General features: G+C 41.1%; 1 protein-coding gene across 4 annotated transcripts in view; it reads left to right on the plus strand.

Moving 5' to 3' along the window:
* LCOR (ligand dependent nuclear receptor corepressor) overlaps window positions 1-22422 on the plus strand; it is a 276632-nt gene that overhangs the window by 76117 nt on the left and 178093 nt on the right. For all 4 annotated transcript variants that reach the window (XM_069239600.1, XM_069239601.1, XM_069239598.1 and 1 more), the window contains exon 3: window positions 10177-10464. In XM_069239600.1, coding sequence (XP_069095701.1) covers window positions 10227-10464 — 238 coding nt within the window. In that variant the 5' untranslated portion in view covers window positions 10177-10226. The remainder of the gene's footprint in view (window positions 1-10176; window positions 10465-22422) is intronic.

The raw sequence follows: 22422 nt of genomic DNA on the forward strand, positions 1-22422 counted from the left end.
CAGCTTAGGAGTAACCTAAGAAGAGGCTTCACACCTACAAGAAGACCAGTAGGGAGAGGGAGTTTTCAAGGCACAGTCTTGCATCAGGGTATGCAGTGCTGTAGCCAAACACAGTCAGACGCAACAGTTGCAGTTCCAGCATACAACAAGGCAACTTTTTCATGGAAGAGCAATGAGGAAACCGCGGCCACGAAGAGGAACAGCAACTCCAGCCGATAAGTGACTCTATTCAAGGGAACCCCCTCACACCCATCATATGTGGGAGGAGAATAAAGGATTTCTTCAGAGAGTGGAAGAAAAATACAACAGACAAAAGGATACTAAACTTTAGTTCTATGCAACAGCCAAATTGCATAATCAAGTTACCACCAAAGAGGGGCCCAAAGAAAGTGATCCTTTCAAAAGAGGAAAATATCAGATTGTTACAGGAAGTGCAAGAACTACTTCGAAAGAATGTAATAAGAGTACCCAAGGACGACCCAAGCCAGGGGAAACTACTCAACATACTTTCAGATACCAAAACAGGACAGATCTCTTCGTCCAATTTTAGATCTCAGCTCCCTAAACATATTCATGAAGACAGACTTTCAAAATGACAGCTCTGCAAGAAGTCATACGACAGTTGCAAAACTGAGATTTTATGGCGACAATATATCTAAATAATGAACAACAAGCGCAAAAAGTACTTGCGATTTATGGTAAACTGAGAACATTTTCAGTTCAGGGTGCTTGCATCAGGAATCAAATCAGCACAGAGTCTTCACAAAGTGTTTGGCAGCACATTTTAAGAAGACAGGAATACATGTTTATCCTTATTTAGACTGGTTAGTAAAAGCATATTTGCAACACAAATGCACACAACAAAGATGCAGTGATGTCAACCTTGCACAATCTGGGGTTTTCCCTAAACAGATAAATAGTCAGCCACACAGGAACAAGTAAAGCTGTTCCTCTGAGCAAGGATCAGTTCAATAGAGGGTAAAGTGTATATACCCTTGCGAGAAAATAAGTCTTTACTACAAGATATTCACCTGTACCAGAAGGGTCATTCTCTGAATGAGGACTGTGGGGGAAATGCTAGGGAAAATCGCATCTTGAATTCCTCTCAAACCACATTTTAGACCAATCCAGGAATGGATTTAAAATCAGTGGTCAGAAGCTGCAGGGAGTTGGGAAGATATGCTGGTTGACGCACAGAAAGAACAGGAAGAGGTGAAATGTAGAGCAATACAAATATAACGATTGAAAGAACATTCCCAGCCTCAACTTCCACGGGAACTGCATGTAGGTTAAGGAGCTCGTATGTGGAGACTCAAGATCAGAGGACTTTGGAGAGACCACGCAGCAGTCCAACATATCAGTGTATTGGAACTAAAGGCAGTGTTCCTAGCCTTAAAAACATTCCAAAGCAGTTGTGGGGAAAATCACTGTTTATTCAGACAGACAACACAACAATGTTCTGTCTAAACAAACAAGGTGAAACAAAATCCTTTGCATTGTCAAAGCTAGCACAAAATGTACGGAGGTGGGCTATCCAGGGGCAAATAAGCATAACAACAATACACCTTACAGAGAAGGACCGTGTTCCAGCAGACAGGCCGAGCAGGCATTTCTTGCCAAAGGTCGTTTTTTTTTTTTTTCCACATCAATCAATTCAGATACCAAGTTTCTTCCAAGATGCAAAAAATCAAGCGGAAAGAGCTCTGTACACCTTAGACACTAAAAGGGTGATAATGTATTATACTATACAGATCAATCAAGACATGAAAACAACTCTTTTGCAGAACTATAACAAAGGAAAACGAGTTGCAAAGTGTACCGTTGGAGTTCAGACTATGCAAATTTGTCTGAAGATGTACCCCTGCAGCTACACGACACAACTATGGGCACACTCACCTTGCAAAAATGGAGTAACAATGCCTTTTTGTGCAAAAATACCACTACAGGATATGCGCACAGCAGCAACTTGGTCGTCAGTGCACACATTTACAAAACACTATTGCATAAACATTCAAATAAACAAGGAAGCTCAAGTGGGACAAGGAGTACTAAAAAGTTGATTTTTTTTTTTTTTTTTTTTTTAAACTCGAACTCATCTTCAACCTAGCCACCACAAGGTTTAAAAACTGCTACAAAATCAGTGCACAGCATGTGACTCTCTAAAGGATTCATGCTGCAAAAGGAAATGTTTTATTTTTCCTGCAGGAATAGTTTTGCAGCTTGAAGAATTTTCTGGATTCACATGTGACCCACTTACTCATGTCCTCAAAAGATGAGAAGAAAAAATGAGAAGGGGGAAAAAACAAATCTGAAGATGGTGACCACACGTAAAGTTTTCACGGAGGGTGTATGACATCAGGAAGGGCTTGATTAGAGACCAAATGGTGGGACTGTGGACACCCAACAAAACAAGCATTTGCAATGCAATGGGGTCTCGCATTTCTCCGAGTTACAGCTATTAGCAGGTGTAAACTCCCAACCGGACTTTTATTGCCACATTAAATGGAAAAAAAACAGCACGAATGTTCAGAAAAAAAATGCAAGTAAGAAAAAATGTTTTGCTACTAGCGTCATTTAGCAAAATGTGTTGCTGCATGCTAGTATTTCCAAAAAATATTCCTAATGCAAGATCAGTGTAACCATTTTCAACATGATTATGGGTAGTATGAAAATAAACCAGCACTGGCAAAGCCAACCTATCCAATATTTTTTTTTTTTAGTCTTTTAATTTTTGTCAGTGCATGTCTCGTTTTGACATGGCTTTTGTAACACTTTGTTACAATTGTGAGGGCCTGGCAGCTCCCACAACAAACACTGGCAAAAAAATAAAGGTTTTTGGTCTCAAAAAGCACACATTGCCACCAGTGGCATAACAAAGGTCCTGCTGCCCCCCTCCAGGGGGCCCCTCTCAGGAAGCACCTGCCCTGATTGAGTCTGGAGGGGGGCCCCTCCAATTTCGTTATGCCACTTATTGCCATAGTAGTTCCTGGCACAGAACAAAAATACTTTGTGTGCCAGCATGCTCCTTACTGAAGAGCAGAATGCGATCACTCACAGGAAAGCCAGCTGATAGAGAAATATAATGTTAATAAAAACAAAATGTCTTTAACACAGGACCTAATTTGTGACCCAACTCTTAAAGCATGTCACTAAAGTGCACCCATGCAATATGTCTCGGAGTAAGTGGCCTTCATAAATTCGCAAGAACTTACAGAAGTAGACCAGGAAATCGTATTCGTAGAAAATATTTGTGACCTGTATTTTAGCACAAGAAAATATGCAAGTGTGGATTTGCTCATGTGAAAATCTAATGCATGTTTACAAGTTCACTCTCCCTCTAACCACTTTTTTCCCCAACCCTCTATGAACTTCTACTTCCATTGTCATGAGTAAATTTACAACCTTTCTCATTATGGGAAAAGATTAGAGAAGAGCTAGTGAAAATCCTTAAAACATGCAAGTTAATATGTTTGCAGACTCAGAGGCATTCCAGCCCTGCAACTATTGCTTACTGCTTCCTCCAGCCCCAGTAGGGTAGATCTGTGGAATGGTGGCAAAATAAGAAAATTGCTATAGTAGGGATGGAAACTGCAAGTATTCAGACCCTACTGTACTAGTAGCTTTGGCATAATCAGAGAGGCTATTATCAGAGCTTTTGCATGATGAGATTGCTGTCATAATTTGTCGCCGCACTCCTTGGCACCAAAGGGGCAAGTAGATTTTAGAAACAACCTGCCCCATGGACAAGTATATATTTAATCAAGTTCCACACCCCTGACTAGATGACAGAATAATGCAAAGCATGTGAATCCAGACAATTCTTCAAGCTGTAAAACTACTTGGTCTGGAATTAAACATATTTCCAGCCTTAGGATATTATTTTGTCTGAGTCCTCTGGAGCCAATTGAAATGGAAAGCAGACTAGCCAAGTAAGAGGCATTTTTGATGTAGGGCTTTGTATAGCATACATGACATTTTTAGTATTACCATCTGGTCAGCCAGTTAAGTAATTTGAGAGTTGTAGTCATTTATTTGTCTTTTGAGTCTGGCAACTGAGCTAAGGACTGTTTTTTAGAGAGCCAGAGTAGATTTAGAAGTGTCTGTCAATAAGCACTCAACACTAAAAAAGCATCCCCCGCTAGGTACACCTGGTCATGAAATGCCTAATAGGTGCTTCCCAGACCTGGATAATAAGCTCAAAGCCAAGCTCCCTAGTATCGGAGACACTTTGAGGAAGATGGTCCACCCATGAGTCAAATGAATTTACAGCCTACCGCTATGTCTGAACTGACTACATGCGCCCCATTGAAGGATTAAGGGACCAGTAAAGGACTTCAGTGGATTATTTGTATGCACTGCTGCTTGACCAATTCAGCTTGCAGTAGGTCGTATTATCCCCTTTTTACAGTGCAGAAGCGACACATTAGTACTTACGCTTCAGTCTTTTCCTTAGAGTATTTCCTGGTAATCTACAGCTCCCATATGTTCCTAGTATACAGCTGCCTAAAGGGCAGGTATGCTCAGTGAGTACATTCTGAACCTTCTGCTAATGGCATCCCTTCAGTATTTACTTTGGAACCAATGCAGAGATTACTTTGCAGTGAACTCTGTTACCCAGCATTGGATCATTCATATATCCACATAGTTTAATAGTTCTGTGCCTGGCTGGGAATCCCCAGTAACATTAAATATCAGTGAACAGAGTTAAAATAGCCAGAGGCTCCAACAACAGTTATTTAGAAGCACTTTCAGCTCATTTGAAACACAAATATCCACCTAATTAGCTGAAGTGCTGAGCTCTCCTTCTCCCCTTAGACACCACACCTTAAGTACAGTGTTTGTGATGAAGTCCCCAAGTTTCTACTTTACTTTGTTTTCGTTTAATGCCTTTTAAGGTTTATTTTTTATTTTTTTATATTTATTTTTTTACACATTTTCCCCTTAGTACAGTGACCAGCTACCACTGTGGCTGAGAAAGAGGAGATTGATTCAAGTCTTGTCCAGCCTGCATATCTACACTGATGATCTTCATGAACAGTATGTTTATTGCCTCTATCCCATGCATAAAGCAACTTGTGGCAATATCTGCAAGACATCCTCTTCAAAAGACTCCTCTAAGGACGGCGAAAGGAGGTTGGCTCTTTTGAGAAGAGTTCCCACCTCTTAAATGAATTCCCTCTCTTCCCAGGAAGATTCAGTGAAAGTACCCCACCAAACACTTACACAAAGGAAGCGCAAAACAAGGAAGCATGTGGAACGTCCTCTGCTGCAATTTACCTTTTAAAAAACAAAAAAAAAAGGCTGCAGGCTCCTTATCCAAAGATGAGATAAAGCCTTCCTTTAAAAAGCATTAAATAGCGAAGAACCAGTTGCACAAAAAATTGCATGAAAATCCAGCGCTGCTGACATCCATTTCATCTGGCTTCCCAAGACATTGAGTATCCCATCCACTGGAACAATTTGTCCATGCCGATACGCACCGTTTGCCTATAGAATGCAGAGGCATGGAGAAAATCCCCAAATGCCATCACATGTTTACTCAGTGGGAGCCCCACGAGATATGCACCTTGTGTCTCTCAAAGGACCACCGTACCGAGGCATGTGCAGAATTCGTACCGAAGACCTTAAAGGCAAGACTGAAAAAGAGACTGGTGTACCATATAATGGTCAACACCCAGAGGAACCATTAATTCCTCAAGGGCCTGGCCCTTTCTAGTGAAGTTAAGGAGGGAAAAGTCCAGGAGGCAGAGCCATCAGGGTGTGGGGCATCGGAAAGTAAATAGCCCATTATCAGTGTCGAAAGGATCACGGCCGCAAGGAAGGCTATGAGAGACTCTGAGAAGGCCAATGGGCAGAAGGTAGTCAAGGCGTTAACAGACCCTATACTCTTGAAAGTCACCTCACTGTTAATGTCACAAGTCAACAACCCAGGGTTGGCATAAACGTATAGAGCTGTTGCACAGGTCCCAAACAGTGGACATCGATTGGGGTAAAGCCTCCAGCCAACACTCTATGCCAGCTGGTGCAAGAAAAGGGATGAGGGAGAAGGACAAAAAGCCAACAACATTGGCGAGTGAGGCCCCTTCAACTGCCAAAACTGAACTAGCCCTCGAGGTTGAGTGCAAGAAAAGTGGGCCCTTCTGCAGCTAAAGGAAATTCCTTGAAAGGATTCTGCATCCCTTTGAGACACTCAAAGTCCAGGGAAATGTGAGACGGCCATCCAGACATTGAGGTGCTCTCAACACTGGTGCCACATATGGAAGAGCAGGAGGAACTCTTTGATTATGAAGCGGACAAATCTACCACGCTTGAAGGCTAGTGACAGCTTGACGATGAATGTATTGACGGCTACCCCTTGAGGCACTCTCCTCACCACGACCTGTCCATGTACAATGGACTCTTCAAGAGGGAGACAGATACTTATGGGGTCTAGCTCAAGGAAGAGAAGGAGGAATCTTGCTTCCTCCCCGAAACACTGGTGCCATCCCAGAAGGCAATCCTCTGTTGGTCCAGGGTGCAGGAAAGCATAGGCAGGTGACGTGGCATTCTGAGAGCCAGCCACTGCCAGGCCTGTTACTTTGCGAAATGAGAAGAGATAAAAACACTCCACAAGACCTCAACCGTTATGGACCCCAATCATTGGAAGAAATGGAAGGCCTCATGCAACACCGCCTGTAGGAGTTTAATTAGAGGGCCAGGGCAGTGACAATAACTTCACCGGCTCCTGTCCCCAAACTGCATTGACACAACAAACACTGCCTGCAGGCAGACGTGCATGGGTACCACCCTCAGAAGACATTGATTGCGGCTGCAAAACAATCATACATATCATTGCGACTCGCTATTATGAAGAGACGCCCTTGGCGCGTTCCTTCCTATTAGCGACTCTCAAACCTATTTTGCAATTCGGTAATAGATTACCTAATAGCATTTGCACATCCTAATATGCTTTTTTCTGAGCGCAAATGGCCTGATTCTGCAACGGAAAGAAGCATGGTACATCTGGCCCGAAGAATCTAAAGATGGCGACCATGCACAGACACTTCCAGTCTGCATGTCAGATGTCAAACATGGGATGGACTTACCTTCAGATGGCGATTGACGCTGCCCAAAAAAAAAAAAGAGAAGACAGACTGCAGACGACTCCAGACCCAACCACTAGATGACAGAATTGATTCAGAGCATGTGGATCTAGAAAACTCTTCAAACTGCAAAACCAATCCTACTGATTTTGTTTTCTTTCATGATGGAGGAGTTTTTTTTTTTTTTTTTTTTTTTTTTTTTTTTTTAAATGTAAGAAACCCGCAGATGGCCTAAGTCATAGCCAAACCTGAGCGGCATCCAAGTGATACTAACCAAATGTTTTTTTTTCTGATCTGCAAAGGTGTTCAGATCTTTCAAATCAAAGGGGTTTTATCAACATGAAGCCAGTGTGATCCTTCATTTCTGTGTGAGTAATGTAGTAAGGGAAGGACGAAAGTCCCTGCGAGTTTCCTGTGGCCCAGTATGGAAGGCCCACTTCATTGAACTGTGGGCAAGTCTCTCATTTCACCATCACCACTGGGCCAAGTCACCAAAGATGTGCGAGTTTTCTCAGTGGTGGCGAATCATTTACTTCACTACCTGCTATGGCCTCCGTTGTGCAGACTTTTCCCAGTTTGCATCCAGAGAGCACCTAGAAGTTGTAGAGAGGATCTTCTTTTTATGAGTGATTGAGCCCATACCACTGCCAAAAAGGGGCTTGGATACTACTACATTGCTTGCCTAAAAGGAAATAGGATGTGGTGTCCTGCCCACTTTGTACCTTAATGACCTCAACCAGTTCCTTCTTTGCAGAAATAAGAAATGCTCCTTTACTTATACCTAGATTCATGACTAAATTCCTTTTTTATTTGAATGGTATCAAATAAAGTTCAAAGTTTCCTATGTCTGTAACACAGGGGACCGTTTTTTATGGGGACGTCTGTCCTTTCCACCCATACCATCTGTTTTAGCAACCTAAACATATGTCATACACAAGATGATCAAAAAACAGCATGGAATCGCGCATCCTAATTCTAATCAATGTCTTTATTTCTCTTCCTCTTATGCACTGTGCGCAGTAGATCTTGTGTTACTATTAAAAGTGGCAAAGAAACCTAAAAACAAATTTGTTTTGGTTACTGTTCACTATTGCGGTTCACAAGCTCCAGATCATTCCATCCAACATATTTGCACTGCAGCAGCAGAAATTCAGTTACTTTTTGCTGAAAGTTTTGGGTTTATTTGCCTGCACCTTTTTGCAGAGTTCACTAGCACTAGTCAACCAGCCACTTACCAAAGTCCTGTGATGTAGCAGAGACTACAAGACCATTAGCCCCAAATGAAGGGAGAAAAACGTATCTCCCAGAATCCAGTCAGTCCTGAAATAGTGGAGATCAAATATAACTAGGTAAAAAGAAAATCTGCTTTTCAGGTGGTCCGAGGCAAACCTTCAGTGACTCTGAGCGTAGCATTCTCAGTATGAGACACTAACCTGATCAAAACAACAGAAAAACAACTGTGGTCCTCAAAATTCCTGCATCCTATAGCATCCTGGAGCTCTACATGGTCCTCTGGCAAAATGGACAACATGACTACCATATTCTTTATCCACATACAAGGAGGCAGAAATCCAGAGTGTCCCAGCCCAGAGACTGAGGACATGGACATTCAGACTTAACTTGCTTCACATATTTTATCGTGTACTAATAGTCAAAATGACAGAGTGATCAGCCAAGACGTTCAATCAAGCCCCAAATGGGAGCTACACAAATAAGTCACTTGAAATCTATATTTTGAGAAACTGAATCCCTCCCATTGAAGCATTTGTATCACCTCTGGCTTGGGAGTTCTCCAGCAAGCTCATAAGTGTGTGTGGGCATTCCTCTGGTCGTGTTTGTAACACAACCTGCCTGCAGGTCGGCATCTGTAAATTGTCACCTCAGCTTTTGTAAAGCTTTCTTAAAGATTCTCAGCAGTGGCAAATAAAAATGCTACAAACTAAAATGGACACCTTTAGTTTCTGGTGTCTCGGGTCCTTAAATTCAGACTTGTATCAGCCAGGCATGTGGTTGCCATAATACCTTGACGAGGTTTTAACTTGTTTGACTGCAGTTAACAAGAAATCATCTGGAAAGCCCCCTGTTCACCTTGCCACTGAAAGTGCATACTTTAAAATGGTTTCTTCTGTATGGCTTTCTTCTAATTGGGAGCTGGGCATGGTGGTACACAGATGATTGGCGAAGATTTTGTTTAAATGCACTATACCTTGAAATGCTTCTGTTGAAGGTACCTCTCTTGGCAGTAATCACATTGCCAGAAGAATGATTGAAAACACAAGACATCTCCATTCAGGTCCATTTCTTGTTTTTCAGAACACAAACTTAATTCACCACTACATTTACATTCTGTTTTCGAAAAGAGCTGGAATACAAAACATTGCAAGTTGGATAACTTGCTATATATACTTATTTTTTTAACTTTATAACCAGGTGGGCTCTTCCCAGACAGTTGCAAACCGTTTAACATTTAAGGGATGTTAGAGTAGCAACTATTGCACAGTAAGATTGCACATCTACATGAAATATGTGAGGCAGTGAAAGGGACAAAGGGTCACTGCTGCTTGAATAGTTAAAGGTTGTTTGGACGAGCAAGTCTGGTGGGCAGAGCTGCAAAACCTGTTTAAGGTACCTTATTTCCTTCAGTTATGTTTTAAATCCTCGTTTGGAATACATTTAGAATCCTAAATCTTTGAGATATCCATATGGAAGGAGTAATTATGACTTGCCTGTTACTGCCTGACAAACAGTTGGATAGGCTATGGAAATGAAAGGCAAGGAATGGTGCTGCAGTTTCTTGATGGAACTTGAGAGTAAAGCTACTGTCTGGGGATATCTGGACTAATGGTTGGAATAATACATTCACAAGAGAATCTGCAAGATACTAGTGCTTGAGAATTAATTTACTAATTGAATTCTGTTTTTTTTCTGTTACTGTGCAACTGTTTGCAGAGGAGAGTAACTTTGTGGTGGCCTGCATAGAGCTCTAGGGTTTGGGAGTCCATGCTTAATGGAAAATTATGTTTTATTCATGAACTATAAATTTATGGAGAATATTACTTTATGTATTGCCTTAAAACACACATTTTTATTGCAGACCGTCCAAGGGGCTTTGACCCAAACATTCCCTTAGTGGCTTGTGAGATCATGCAGCAAATGATCAGACAGTTGGCTGCTGAATATACCTCAAAAAAGACCCCTACTCAGGACCCTATCCTGCCCAACAGCACAAGGAACCAAAGTCTGCCAAAAGCGTCACCTGTACTGTCCTCTCCCACGGCTGCAACTACCAGGAACCCCGTGCTCAGCAAGCTTCTGATGGCTGACCAAGAATCTCCTTTGGATCTTACTGTTAAAAAGTCACAGTTGGAATCTAAGGAGCAAGGTAAGGTGCACTTTTGTTTAATTTAATATTGTGTAAAAGAAAACATTGAATGCTAAGGAGTGAAGTGGAGAAAACTCAGTCACTCTGTTTTTTAAATATTGAGGAAACCGAAGTGTGATAGCATAACATAAAAGTACAAAGTATTAGTATTTGTACAGCACTCACTAAGCTTTTGGTGTAGTGCTTTTGGGAGTTGAGTGACATACAACATGGTTCTAAGGTAACCGTCCTGGACACAAGTCCAGATTCAGCTTGTAATATGTTTAGTTTTGTGCAGTATGTAACAGTTGGAACTGTGAACTGTTGTGACAATATTAAATTCACTACCATTGGTAAAATAGAAGGCAGTATTATCATAGCCTGGATTGGAATTTGTGGTATGTTGAATGTATAAATACATATTAAATTCTTCCATTGTTAAATGGTATTACAACTTTGAATATACAGCGTGGTCAGTGATATTCATAGAGTAAGTTCACTGTTCCATCCATTAAGTACACACCAGTACAACAAATTAGATAACTAATACTGTGGCTATTGGTGGAAAGGACCATGGTGAAGGCAAAAGTAAATGTATAGTCTCCCTGGCCTCAAATGTCACCTATCAAGTAAATCTTTAAAGAAATTCCAGAAATGTGTCTGGTAGACGATGTGAAAAACTCGGGCACTGCATTACTTGCAGATTATAAGATCTTGAGTTATGGCGAAAACAAAAAAAAACTCTAGGAGTTACAGAAGTGGAAGGCACAATTTTTACATTAGAAGGTGAGGTGAAAGATCTTGAACATGAAACTAAGATTCTGGAATTGGTTGTTATAAAAGTAGTGCTAAGGGGTGGAAATGGGAGAGATGTTTGCTTCTTTGGGAAGTGAGGAGAAATAAAAGCGTGCTCACTGGCAATCATGAAATACTGGTTACCAGAAACCCTCACAGCTCTGTTTGCAGTATAGAGGTCATCCGATAAGGCTAGCCAGTGTGAATGCAGACATTGAAAATTTACCCCACAGTGTCCATATATGTCATCTTAGACATACCAAGATTATCTTACTGTTATCAAAAGGATGGCCTGTTAGGCTATGGATGCAGTAAAATATTGTGATAAACACCTCAAGGGCAATTGTGGAATTAAAGAACTGAAGAGAGTTCTTGTCACCGACCTCAAAAGCAGGATATGTAAGGGTCTTTTAAAACTTGCCAGAGATAATTGGCCAAGGTGTTTTCATGAACGAGTGGCAAGAACTGGAAGCAATAGATTACTTCAGAAATGAACGAAAGACACTGCATAGTGCAGTGATCAGAATAATGTGGGTGTCCTGTATGGAAGAACTAGATTTTGCTACAAACGTGGACTCCGGAGAGGAACACTACAAAATCTTGTAGCGTAATTTAGAAATTTGCAAGGGATTCCTCGTTGGATCAACACAGGTCACCTGTTGGAACAGCAGACAAAAAAGGGGAAAATGGTGTTATGTAAACGTGTTGACCAGAACCAATAATCCTTATCCTTGGTGGACCAGGCAGCGAGCATGTCTAACTTTCAAGATGGCAGTACTGTGGAATGATAGCTTTGAAGTGGAGGTCTAATTAATCGTCACTTCTTCTGAAAGAAGACAGACATTTCAGATAACGTGTAGAAGTCTTACACATATTTAATGCAAAAATAACCAGCGAGCATTAAAAAAAAGCAAGGACGAATGCCAAACCAGCAGTTCAGAGCTTTTCTCCGTTGTCAGTGCATGCAATGCTTACACATATATTTGGTGCTACATTTATACACCTTTCCTCAGTGTAAATGAGTGAAAGTAGGAACGTGTGACGGACAAACCCACAAATAGGCACTATTGGTTAGGTGTCAGACTCTTCTAGTGGGAACAGTGTGCAAAGACCTTTTGAAGGATGAGACCGTTTCTAGAATAAAAATATCTACACTAATTTTTGTAATCCTTGCTTAGTTTTGCCAACTTCAGAACCAGGCTACTACCTAGGGAAAGGTGAGCTAAAACACAGGCCAACAAAATAGTAGTGCATTTCAAATATGTACAAGTATGAAGTGATGATAATGCTTTATAAAACTGTCAGCCAGTACCACAAACATTTATTTCAGTGTTAAAGTTTAATGGATTAATTGTCAAATGTATGAATGTTTGTGATAAAAGGAATAACTTCTTGCAATTTAGTAACTGACCAATGTTTCAGCTAAGTTCCTCCCTCTAGATTGCACTGCATTTTAAAACGTAAAGACGTGGTAGACAAGATCTTGTATAGCTGTAGAACTGTGAACAATAAATGTAAATTGGCCATTCTGATAAACTGATTTTTACCATGTAAAGTTGGTTTCCCTAAATGCTTTGATAGACTTCAGGGGGAGGATACATTTTCTAGGAGCAATTTGGTGCAGCACCATGGTGCTGATGAAGGAACATCCTTAAAGCTCTATGAACTTGAACAGGAGACCTTTTGTTTGGAACTGCAGAAATCCACAGTGAAACAGAAAGAGGAGTATGGTCGGACTTGTGTCCTTTAGGTCCCGGAAGACCACTCAGTCCTCAGGACATTTCTCAGGAGGTGAATGCCCTCAGTCTTGAAGTCCAGATACAATACATAGGCATGGAGTTCTTTTAACTTTATCACCAGTCAATACCCGTTGCCTTTTTTTCAAAAGGTTGTTGCTAATAGATCCATTTCATCCAGCTCTGAACAATTGCCTGCTTCTGCTGAAAGACTTGAAACTCTGAGTCTATCAGGCAGTCGGGATCAAAAAGGTTCAGTAAATTGCAGTTCACTATAGCCAGGGCCTCTGGAATTATGCAGCAGGTGAACACTCAATTATGTGGAAGGGTTTGACTGAATTAGGATGCAAGAAAAGGAAATTTATGTGGCGAATATTATTTATTACTTCATTATCTTGTTATTTATACTCATGTTAACACTGTAAGGGCATGGATTTCACCTTATTTTTTTTTAGTAGTTTAACATCCAAGCCCATCAATAAGCAGCTGAAAGGTGATCATTCAGTCTTTGTGAAGCACCTTCCACTGCGCAACAGCGCATACATCTATTATCGTTTGATCTGAGCTACGTAGAAGTTTTCTTTCTCGTTAAAATCTGCAAATTAAACAGCTTAGGATGAATTATGTGGCAAATGCGGCAAATCCCTTATGTGAATAACGCTGCAGAATTGCAACATTCTAGTGGCTCGGACTGTAGCAGAGTCTGGTAGAACTACATGTTAACCCAGACAGTTTTTTGCCCGTATGCATCTAATTCCTGTTCGAAACAAGGCTAGGATTTGTCTTGTTCCCCTAACTGGACCATTTCTGTTGGGATAAGACTTATCTGCTGGACCAGGTTGATCAAAGGTTGGGGAGGGGAGGGAGGCTCTTGTACCACCTTTATCTCCCTGAGGGCTTAGGTGGGGGGGGGGGGGAAGGTGTGCGCTTGTTTTGGTCCAACCACTAGGCGCCTCATAAATGTCTGACATTGAGATCCCATGCTGCGGCATAATGTGGCCTACTGAGAGCCCTCTTCCGTGACCGGTCTTACCAAAAGGCTGTTTAAAAACCTTATAATTCATGTTTATGGACTAGCATGTTATATCTAAATCCAAAAATGTGGTGATTAATAGACTCTCCAGTAGGTTTTTGGCCATATTCACATCCTTCAGAATTTGAGTCTGACATGGAGGCATTACCAAAATGTCATCTAAATAGATAATCATTCGAGTACCCCGCTCTCCCAGGTAGGAAACCACTGCCCTCATCACCTTGGTGACGCACCATGGTGCTGAAGCTAGGCCAATTGTAAGGGAACAATATTGGTAAAGTCGATTCTGCCAGGTGAACTGAAGGTAAGGCTGGCTGCTCTTCACCATGGGATTTGTAAAGTAAGCGTCTTTCAGATCCAACTTTACTAAACAGTTGTTCTTCAACAAAGTCTCTCAAGAGATAGATCTCATTCATCTTGAAATGTCTGTGCACCATAAATCTATAAAGAAATACTTTGTTTCTAATGGATCTTCACCCTGTGTCTTTTTTTTCTCTACCAGGAAGAGATTACTCTCAAACTTTCTCTTTATTTCTCACCGCTACAATAGCCTCTTTCATCAACATGGACTTCATCTTTGTTTTCTATATCGTTGGTCTGAGTTCAAAACCAACTCCTTTGGAGGAAAGTACTGAAAGGGGATTTCTGTGAAATCTATTTTTAAACCCTGAATAGTTTCTAAAACCCATGGATCTTGTGTATAGTCTCCACCATGCTGGTAAAATACTTTAGGTGACCACCAAACTACTCTTCCCAGGGATCACTGTCATCACTGTACTACCCTGGTATCTGGAAAAACCCTTGCCTCGGGGCTTACTTCTTGCTTAAAGCAGTCTCCCTGAGGAAGTGCCTATACCAGCTTGATTTACTCTCCCATAGCCTCTTTGCTTGAAATTACTGAACTGGAACTTCTGGTAGCCTCGGCTGGCAGAAAGTCCCCTTCTGCTGACCTTGCCAAAAGCACTTCCAAAGAAAAGACTGTACATTTTGTTATGAACCTTGTCCTGGGCTGTGAAGGTAGTAATGTATTTACCAAGACTTTTGACCATGTCGTCCACGAATAACAGGCCCTTTGGGTTCTCGCTAACTTCTTTCCCAGCTAAATCCCCCAGCTTACGGTTTATTTTCATAAAGAATGCCTTAGGTCTTTCAGTATTAAAGCCAGCATTAGTGTTTCCTAGTAACACCATGCCTCTTTAGCTCCATCCTCTTAGAAGGTTGAGATCCAATGGATGTGCCAAACACATCCAGGAGCCAGTCATGCCACAGTTTCGAGTCCCTTCCTGGTATCTCTGCCCATTCTGAATGAAAAGTTTTAGTTTGGGATCTAAATTTGGCATTAGGCAGACCTTATTGTAGATGACCGATCTAGAGCATTCCACTTTTAAGACATTTCCTACCTTCATCTCAAATGGATTCCAAATCCACCTTTTAATAAAATTGCCCACGTGTTCTAAGGGCCACCATTACGCACTTCTTGGGTGCTTAATATTATGGGGTGAGAACATTCCTTTCCCTAAGTGTTGCTAACACTATCTTTGGAAGTAGACGTTATAGCATCCTCAGCAAAGAGGTCATCACCCCAATCATCGTCCTGCTGAAGTTCAAGCACTTACTCATCATAAGGTTCTTCATCATCTATTTGATATGCATCTTTCACAAACTCAACATCTTGAGTATTCATCTCTTGCGTGTAGCATAGGACACCATTACCTCCTAAGTAATATGCCACTTAGGGTACCTCTCCCGTTTGAGGTGCTAAGACCACCCACTCTATTAAAGGTTATGTACCTTTTTTCAGTGTGTCTAGTCTTCCTTTTCTTCTTTACTTTCTTTTCTCCATTATCAGAGTTGCCTTCTGACAATGTTCAATACTCAATTATCAGATCCCCTCTTACTCTTTAGATTTGTTTTGCATGGCCATGTCGATGGTCTCACTCTTAAAGCTTAATTTCATGCTTTATTAGCTTTTTATTACTTTCTTCCTTAATTTTCCCATCTGGGATTCTCTATCCTTCTCTGAAATACTGGTAAAATATCAGTATCAAGATAATCTCATTACCGGAGAAATAATAAACCAATAGTAATAAAATATTTAGAAACTTCTCCTTGACCTATAACCATCCAAACCACTCATGTGTTCAAGAAAGATACTTTAACTGTCAGGTAACACTTACACATTGTTACAGATATAAAAATCGGCAGCATATTATTATTAAAAAATCAATGGGACCAAGTCCAAAGCAAGATGGCACACAAATGTCACATTGGGTCGACCTTGCGCTGTTGCCCTGCGCTTTCCTATAATAACAGAGCTCTGCTTGGTGCGTCTGAGGCAGACCCGTGTTCGGCAGAGTTCAGGGATAATGGCATGCTGTCACAAGGCGAGCCCTGGGTCCAGTGGGCTTCAGCGATGAATGCATCCAGTCCGGAGCGTGGTTTCAGGTTGAATGAGGCCGTGGAGGCAGAAACAGCAGCGGGACAGCACAAGCAGGCGCGTCTCTGTAAGGCATGTGACAATAACCGCCATTTTAGTTAGTCAAATAAGTGCTTGAGGCAAATGTATCTATTTAAAATCTTGTTCCCAGGGCATGAATGAACCTACTTAATAGGTATCAATATCCAGGCATCACGTTGTCTAAGGATTAATTAGTGGTTCATAAAAGTGAAAAGTACAACTAACTAATATCTAAAGAAAATTTGGAAACCAACTAGACAGCCATACAGCCAACACATGAGAAAGTGAAGCAAATGAAAATGCTACTTATCTGAATGAGGATCAGCATTTAAAAGAGTAAGATGATTCCATGCATGGACTGTTTATATCTGGGGGAAAGTTCCATTCTGGATTGTCAATGTTTAGGATGTAATGCTCTTTAAAGTGCTGCTTTGGAGTGTCATTAAAAGGATTTATGCATTTTAGCCTCTGGTCTTGTAATGAATTTGATCTACATACCTATTGTGTTTGGAGAAACTGCTAAAAATAAATGATTTCCAAGAAAGACTAATTTGTATTTAAAACCCTATAATATAATATGGGAGCTTTTTTTGGGACTGATCTATGTTCTGTTTTCTCTAACTGGAGCGGTTGTTGATGTTTCATTTAGAGCAGAGGTTCCCAATCATGTTAGAATCGCAACCGCTTTTTAGTACAACAAATGTATACAACCCTCTTAGCTTCAATGGACTTGAGTGGGCGATATATATATTTTTTAACGTAACTAAAGCATTGTGTGGTAGAATACTGTAATTTATAGAAAGCACATTTTCCATTGAAAGGGTCTCTTCAATTTGCACAGCCATACTATTTGACTAATAAAACAATGTTGCACGCACAGAATGTGTGGAAATGATTCTATTAAAATCTTTGTTTCCTTCACATTTTAGAAGTACAAAAAAGTATTGCTTTTATAACTGTTGAATGTCTACAGTTCATTTACAGATATTTACATTTTCTTATGTTACGAGAAAATGTCATTGTACAGCCTTTTCTTCCACACTACATGTACCCCTGACAGATTGTCAGATAATTTACTTTACTTTTTTTACTTCAAAGTGAGAGGGGTTGGTGAATGCCAGTCCCCATGTTAACCTTTATCCCTATATTAAGGCCTTTTCTGTCCAGTTCTAATACTTTTTTATGGATGCTCCTGGAGTGGACCTGGAAGAAACCTGAAATATATCTAAATTGTGATTTTTTTTGGGGGGGGGAATAGGAAGAGTGCTCTGGACAAGTGGCTGGCTTTTCCCATAAAAAAAATGGCATCAACAAACACTTTAATGTGCTAAAGTCACCATCTCCCCAGCTTTCAGGAACATTCAGAGCCGAATACAAAACAACCTGCATTGTTTTGCCAGGGTTTTGGCATTTTTCATTTTTTGCGCTTTCAACCTACTTCCAGTGTGAAATGAAACCTATGTGTGATCCAGGAAAGCTATATGAAAACATAAAACTCCAAATTCAGCAAGGGGTCGTATGTGTAGATTCCTCAACGTTTGCCAAAGAAAGAAATTGTTGAAATTAATATTGAAAACATGTAGGAACAAACTGCCAATTGTGACAATCTTCATCAGTAACTTTTTGTCACAATGGCTGACTTACAAAAGCAATGTACCATTACATTTGCGGGATCCTCTGGTTCTAGGGATATATAGAGCTTGTAGGTTCTCCCAAGAAATCGAGGCACCCAGAGCCAACAACTGAGCTGCACCATACAATGTTTATTCATTGTGTCTTGAGTATAGACCAACTCTCATGGAGAAATATGTAGAGTGAAAATTAAGCATCAAGGTAACCTGTGTATTTCCGAAATGGGCACAAGATATGGAGTTTAGGAGCAGTGGTTATTTGTACACCACTGAATTTGTGAGTACCTGTAGGAGCATAATATTTGGAGGGTGTTGTTCTTACACACTAGCATACATATCAAAGGCACAAATGCAGCATAGTGGCACGAAACATCCCAAAACACAACATGGATACATAACCCTATTTTCCTCTTAACTGTTTTTGGGTTTTTGTTTCACACCAAGGAAGGGTAGTTGTGGATTATGGGCCTTAACTCAGCCCGCACCTAGGGAAACCTAGCATGATGGAGTGACTTGCGTGGCCCTCACCGGGTTGTTTTACTCAGAATACCCGGCAAACCTCAAACTTTGACTTTAAAAAATAAATAAAATACACACGCACATTCTCCTCCACATTTCTGTGATGGAAAGTTCTGGAATGTGCTGGGAGCCATAAACCTCCTTCCATCCAACTTTCTCCTAAGTCTTGGTATGTTATTTGTATGTGTAGGCCTAGTGCCCAACAGGAAAGGCACCAAAGTACAATGTCGACTTCCACATTTCCTGTCACAAAAATGATCCGATTTGGCAATGAGGATAGAGGCGTTTTTTTGGCCAGAGAGCGATGGACTCCCGGGGAATCCTGCCAAACCCAGACTTTTCTGAAAACTAGACGTCCATGGCAGTCCAGAGTGCTATGCCTTACGTGAATACCACCAAGTTTTCTTACCCACACTGCCCTGCAAACCTTTCCTAAAATTGCACATTTTCCATGCAGTTCTATGATGTAAACTTCTGGAATCAGCAGGAATACACACATTTCCTACAACCCAGCTTTCTCCATTTTGTCCCGACAAAAAGGTTGTCTCACTTGTGTGGCTGGTCCTAGTGCACAAGACAGGCAAGCATCAAAGCAAGGTCAATGGGAGCCCCTGAGCACTGATGTGAGTGAAAGTAAATAAGTTGGTTGATTTAATTTACTTTAACTTTCTGTGTAAAAACGTCTGTGCGCCATGCACGCCGATCTTCATTTTACAGAAAAAAAGAAACCCCTTGCGGGCGGGTGAAGCTGTTTCCCAACAGATGAGACTGAAAATAGACAAGCATTTGCAATGCAATGGGTCTCACTTTTACTCGAGTTAGAGCTATTAGTGTTGTAAATTCCTAACTGGACTTTTCTTGGCACATAAATTGAAAATGAAAAGTAAAATAGTTGACACAAGCAAGTCAATTCCAAGTGCCGTGAGCGTGAGAGATATTGGCTCCCCTGTGTGAATGTCTAGAAAGGATCACGGCTTGGTTGAAAGGCAAACCGAAACCGGAGGAGGGACCATTATTGGCTGTAACAGGAAAAAGTGTGAGGTAGTGTGATGGCCAACAAAAATGTTCACTTAGTGAAATCGCCTGGGAGGGAACTCAGCATACAAAGGAGGGACATTTCACAAAGTGTACCAATAAAATTACACATTTAAAACAAGCACAACAAAGAATAAATAGCAAAAGTGGGCGTGGTTAAAATCCTACAGAGAAATTACAACAGGTCAGAGCACTTGCAAGCTCTACCATAAATTTTTTTATCTCTTTGGTGCTTGCACCAGAGGGATTTGCCTTCTCTGGTGTGAGGACCTCCTGGAGTGGCTCTCTGCACACTAGGACTCGTGTAGAGGACGGCACGGAGTAATCCTCTGCGCCAAACCAGTTAAAAAAATATATATATATTTGTCATAAGACCTAGCCTGACTTTCAACCTGTCTTTTATGCACAGCAAATGTGACAAAAGAAGTACAGAGTTTAAAGGCATCTTTATTTATTGCTTGTAATATTGACCTACGGTTTGGGAAACGCTGATTTAGAGGCATGTTTTTTAACTTCAGCTTTATTGAACGTTTTCCTGTGGGTTGTATAAACCCTGTCTGTGCAAGTTAATTTTTCTGTTTGATCTGCTTTTTTTCCCAATCAGTGGCTAATCGACCAAAGACAATGCAAGATTACATATATTGATCAAATTCCACCAGTGAAACACTAAAAAAATGTGAATACTTCACACACAGTAACATTTGATAAATTACAAGGAGCAGTAGTTCATTATAGTGCCAATTATGATTCCAAATGTACATACTCACTGATATTTCGAGAGCACAAACTCAAAACATTTTGAACCAGTTTCTAGATAGCCTGTTAATCTTCACGTCTGCCCCTTGGCTGTAGTCATTTTTTGAATGGTCTTGGTGCACCAGGTTTTAAGTGTTCTATATGTATGCTATACATATATACTTACACAAACATATACGTGTGATTATATAAATGTGTATAATATGTGAATAATTATATATATATATATATATATATATATATATATATATATATATATTCGATGGCACATGTAGCTGCAGATACACATGCTTTGCATAAGTCATCTTGTGTCAGGCTCGGAGTGTTACAAGTTGCTTTTCTTCTACACAAGATTGAGTGACTCCACCTCTCGGTGATAGTGCTCATGAAGTCCTTTGTTAGATTGTTTTCTTTCCGCCTTCTGGTTCGGATGTGTTTCCTCTTGCTCCAGTAGATCTTGGTTCGTATCTGAACTTCTCTCTTTTCTCTATAAACGTCAGAGATTCGAATGGGACAGCCAATCGCTTCCAGCTACACAGTACGTGAGTACATCAGGCCCTTCCCATCACCCAAAGACAACCAAGAAGACTTCAGCACTGGTCTTGGGTCCACCACTTCTTGCCATGATCAGACCCGAAAAGACATTCTGATTACCAACCCTTGAGTTCGGCATCGAAAATTAAGACCAAAGTGCATTTGGCGCTGACTGAACACCGTGCCTCACCTGTTTCGGGATCAAGTCGAAAAGCAGAGCCTTCCACCTCCAAGCCAAAAAAACTGCCATCTATTTCAGAGCAGACAATCTCGGCCCGAGTAAAACATTCGGTCTCAAGACTTTCGGAGCTGAAACCTGTGGGTGGAAAATATGCTCAAACTACTGAGGAGTCTTCGGAAATAACTTCCATATTGGAAGTAATGGACGTGTTAACAGAGTAAAATCCAGAAACACTGAGACACTGGAAGGATTATTGCCTCTCCTCCTCCTACAACAAAGAGAAAGTCATCTTTCCAAGAGAGTAGATACTGGGCCTCCACCTGCTATGATATTTAAGCATAAGGAGCAACCAAAGGCACTACAACAGCCTTCACCACCACATTCTCCTTTTTGTTACTGCTTCTCCACCACCAGATACTCCACCACCTTCACCTACACACTTCTCCACAATCCCCCATCTCTACTCATGGGGATGATTTAGGTGATACTCTTTACAACGTAGGTCCATGGGATTAATATGATTCAGATCCCATACCCTCAAATGATCCTGATTCATACCTGGCTAGGCCATCTCCACCTGAAGAAAGCACTGCCTACAACCAGGTCACAACTAGGGCAGCTGCATATCACAATGTGCAGTTGCATACAGATCCCATTGAGGATGATTTTTTGTTCCATGCATTAACATCCACTCACAAGGAGTATCAATGTCTACCCATGCTCCCAGGCATGATTAAACATGCCGATGACATTTTCAAGGAGCCAGTAAAGGCTAGAGTTATCACACCAAGGGTCGACCAAAAAGTACACACCTGCACCTTCAGATCCACTTTTCATTACAGAACATTTGCCACCTGACTCTATAGTTGTAAGTGTAGTTAGGAAAGGGGCAAATAGCCAATCCACAGGGGATGCTGCTCCTCCAGACAAGGAGAGTAGTAAGTTTGATGCAGTGGGGAAAAGAGTGGCAACTCAAAATGCTAATCACTGGACGATTGCAAATTCTCAAGGTCTGTTAGCCAGATACGATAGAGCTCATTTGGATGAAATGGAGGAGTTCTTACAATACCTTCCACCAGAACACCAGGAAAGGGCACAGCAGATAGTTACTGAGGGCCAGGCTATCTCAAAGAACTAAATTAGCTCTGCTTTAAACACAGCAAAGATAGCTGCAAGGGGTATCAACGCCAGTGTGATTATTAGAAGGCCCGCATGGTTACGAACTTCAGGGTTCAAACCTAAATACAACAGGCAGTACTTAAGATGCCTTTTGATAAGCAACACGTATTTGGCCCAGAAGT

Source organism: Pleurodeles waltl, chromosome 6 (assembly GCF_031143425.1).
Source record: "Pleurodeles waltl isolate 20211129_DDA chromosome 6, aPleWal1.hap1.20221129, whole genome shotgun sequence".
NCBI lineage: Eukaryota > Metazoa > Chordata > Amphibia > Caudata > Salamandridae > Pleurodeles > Pleurodeles waltl.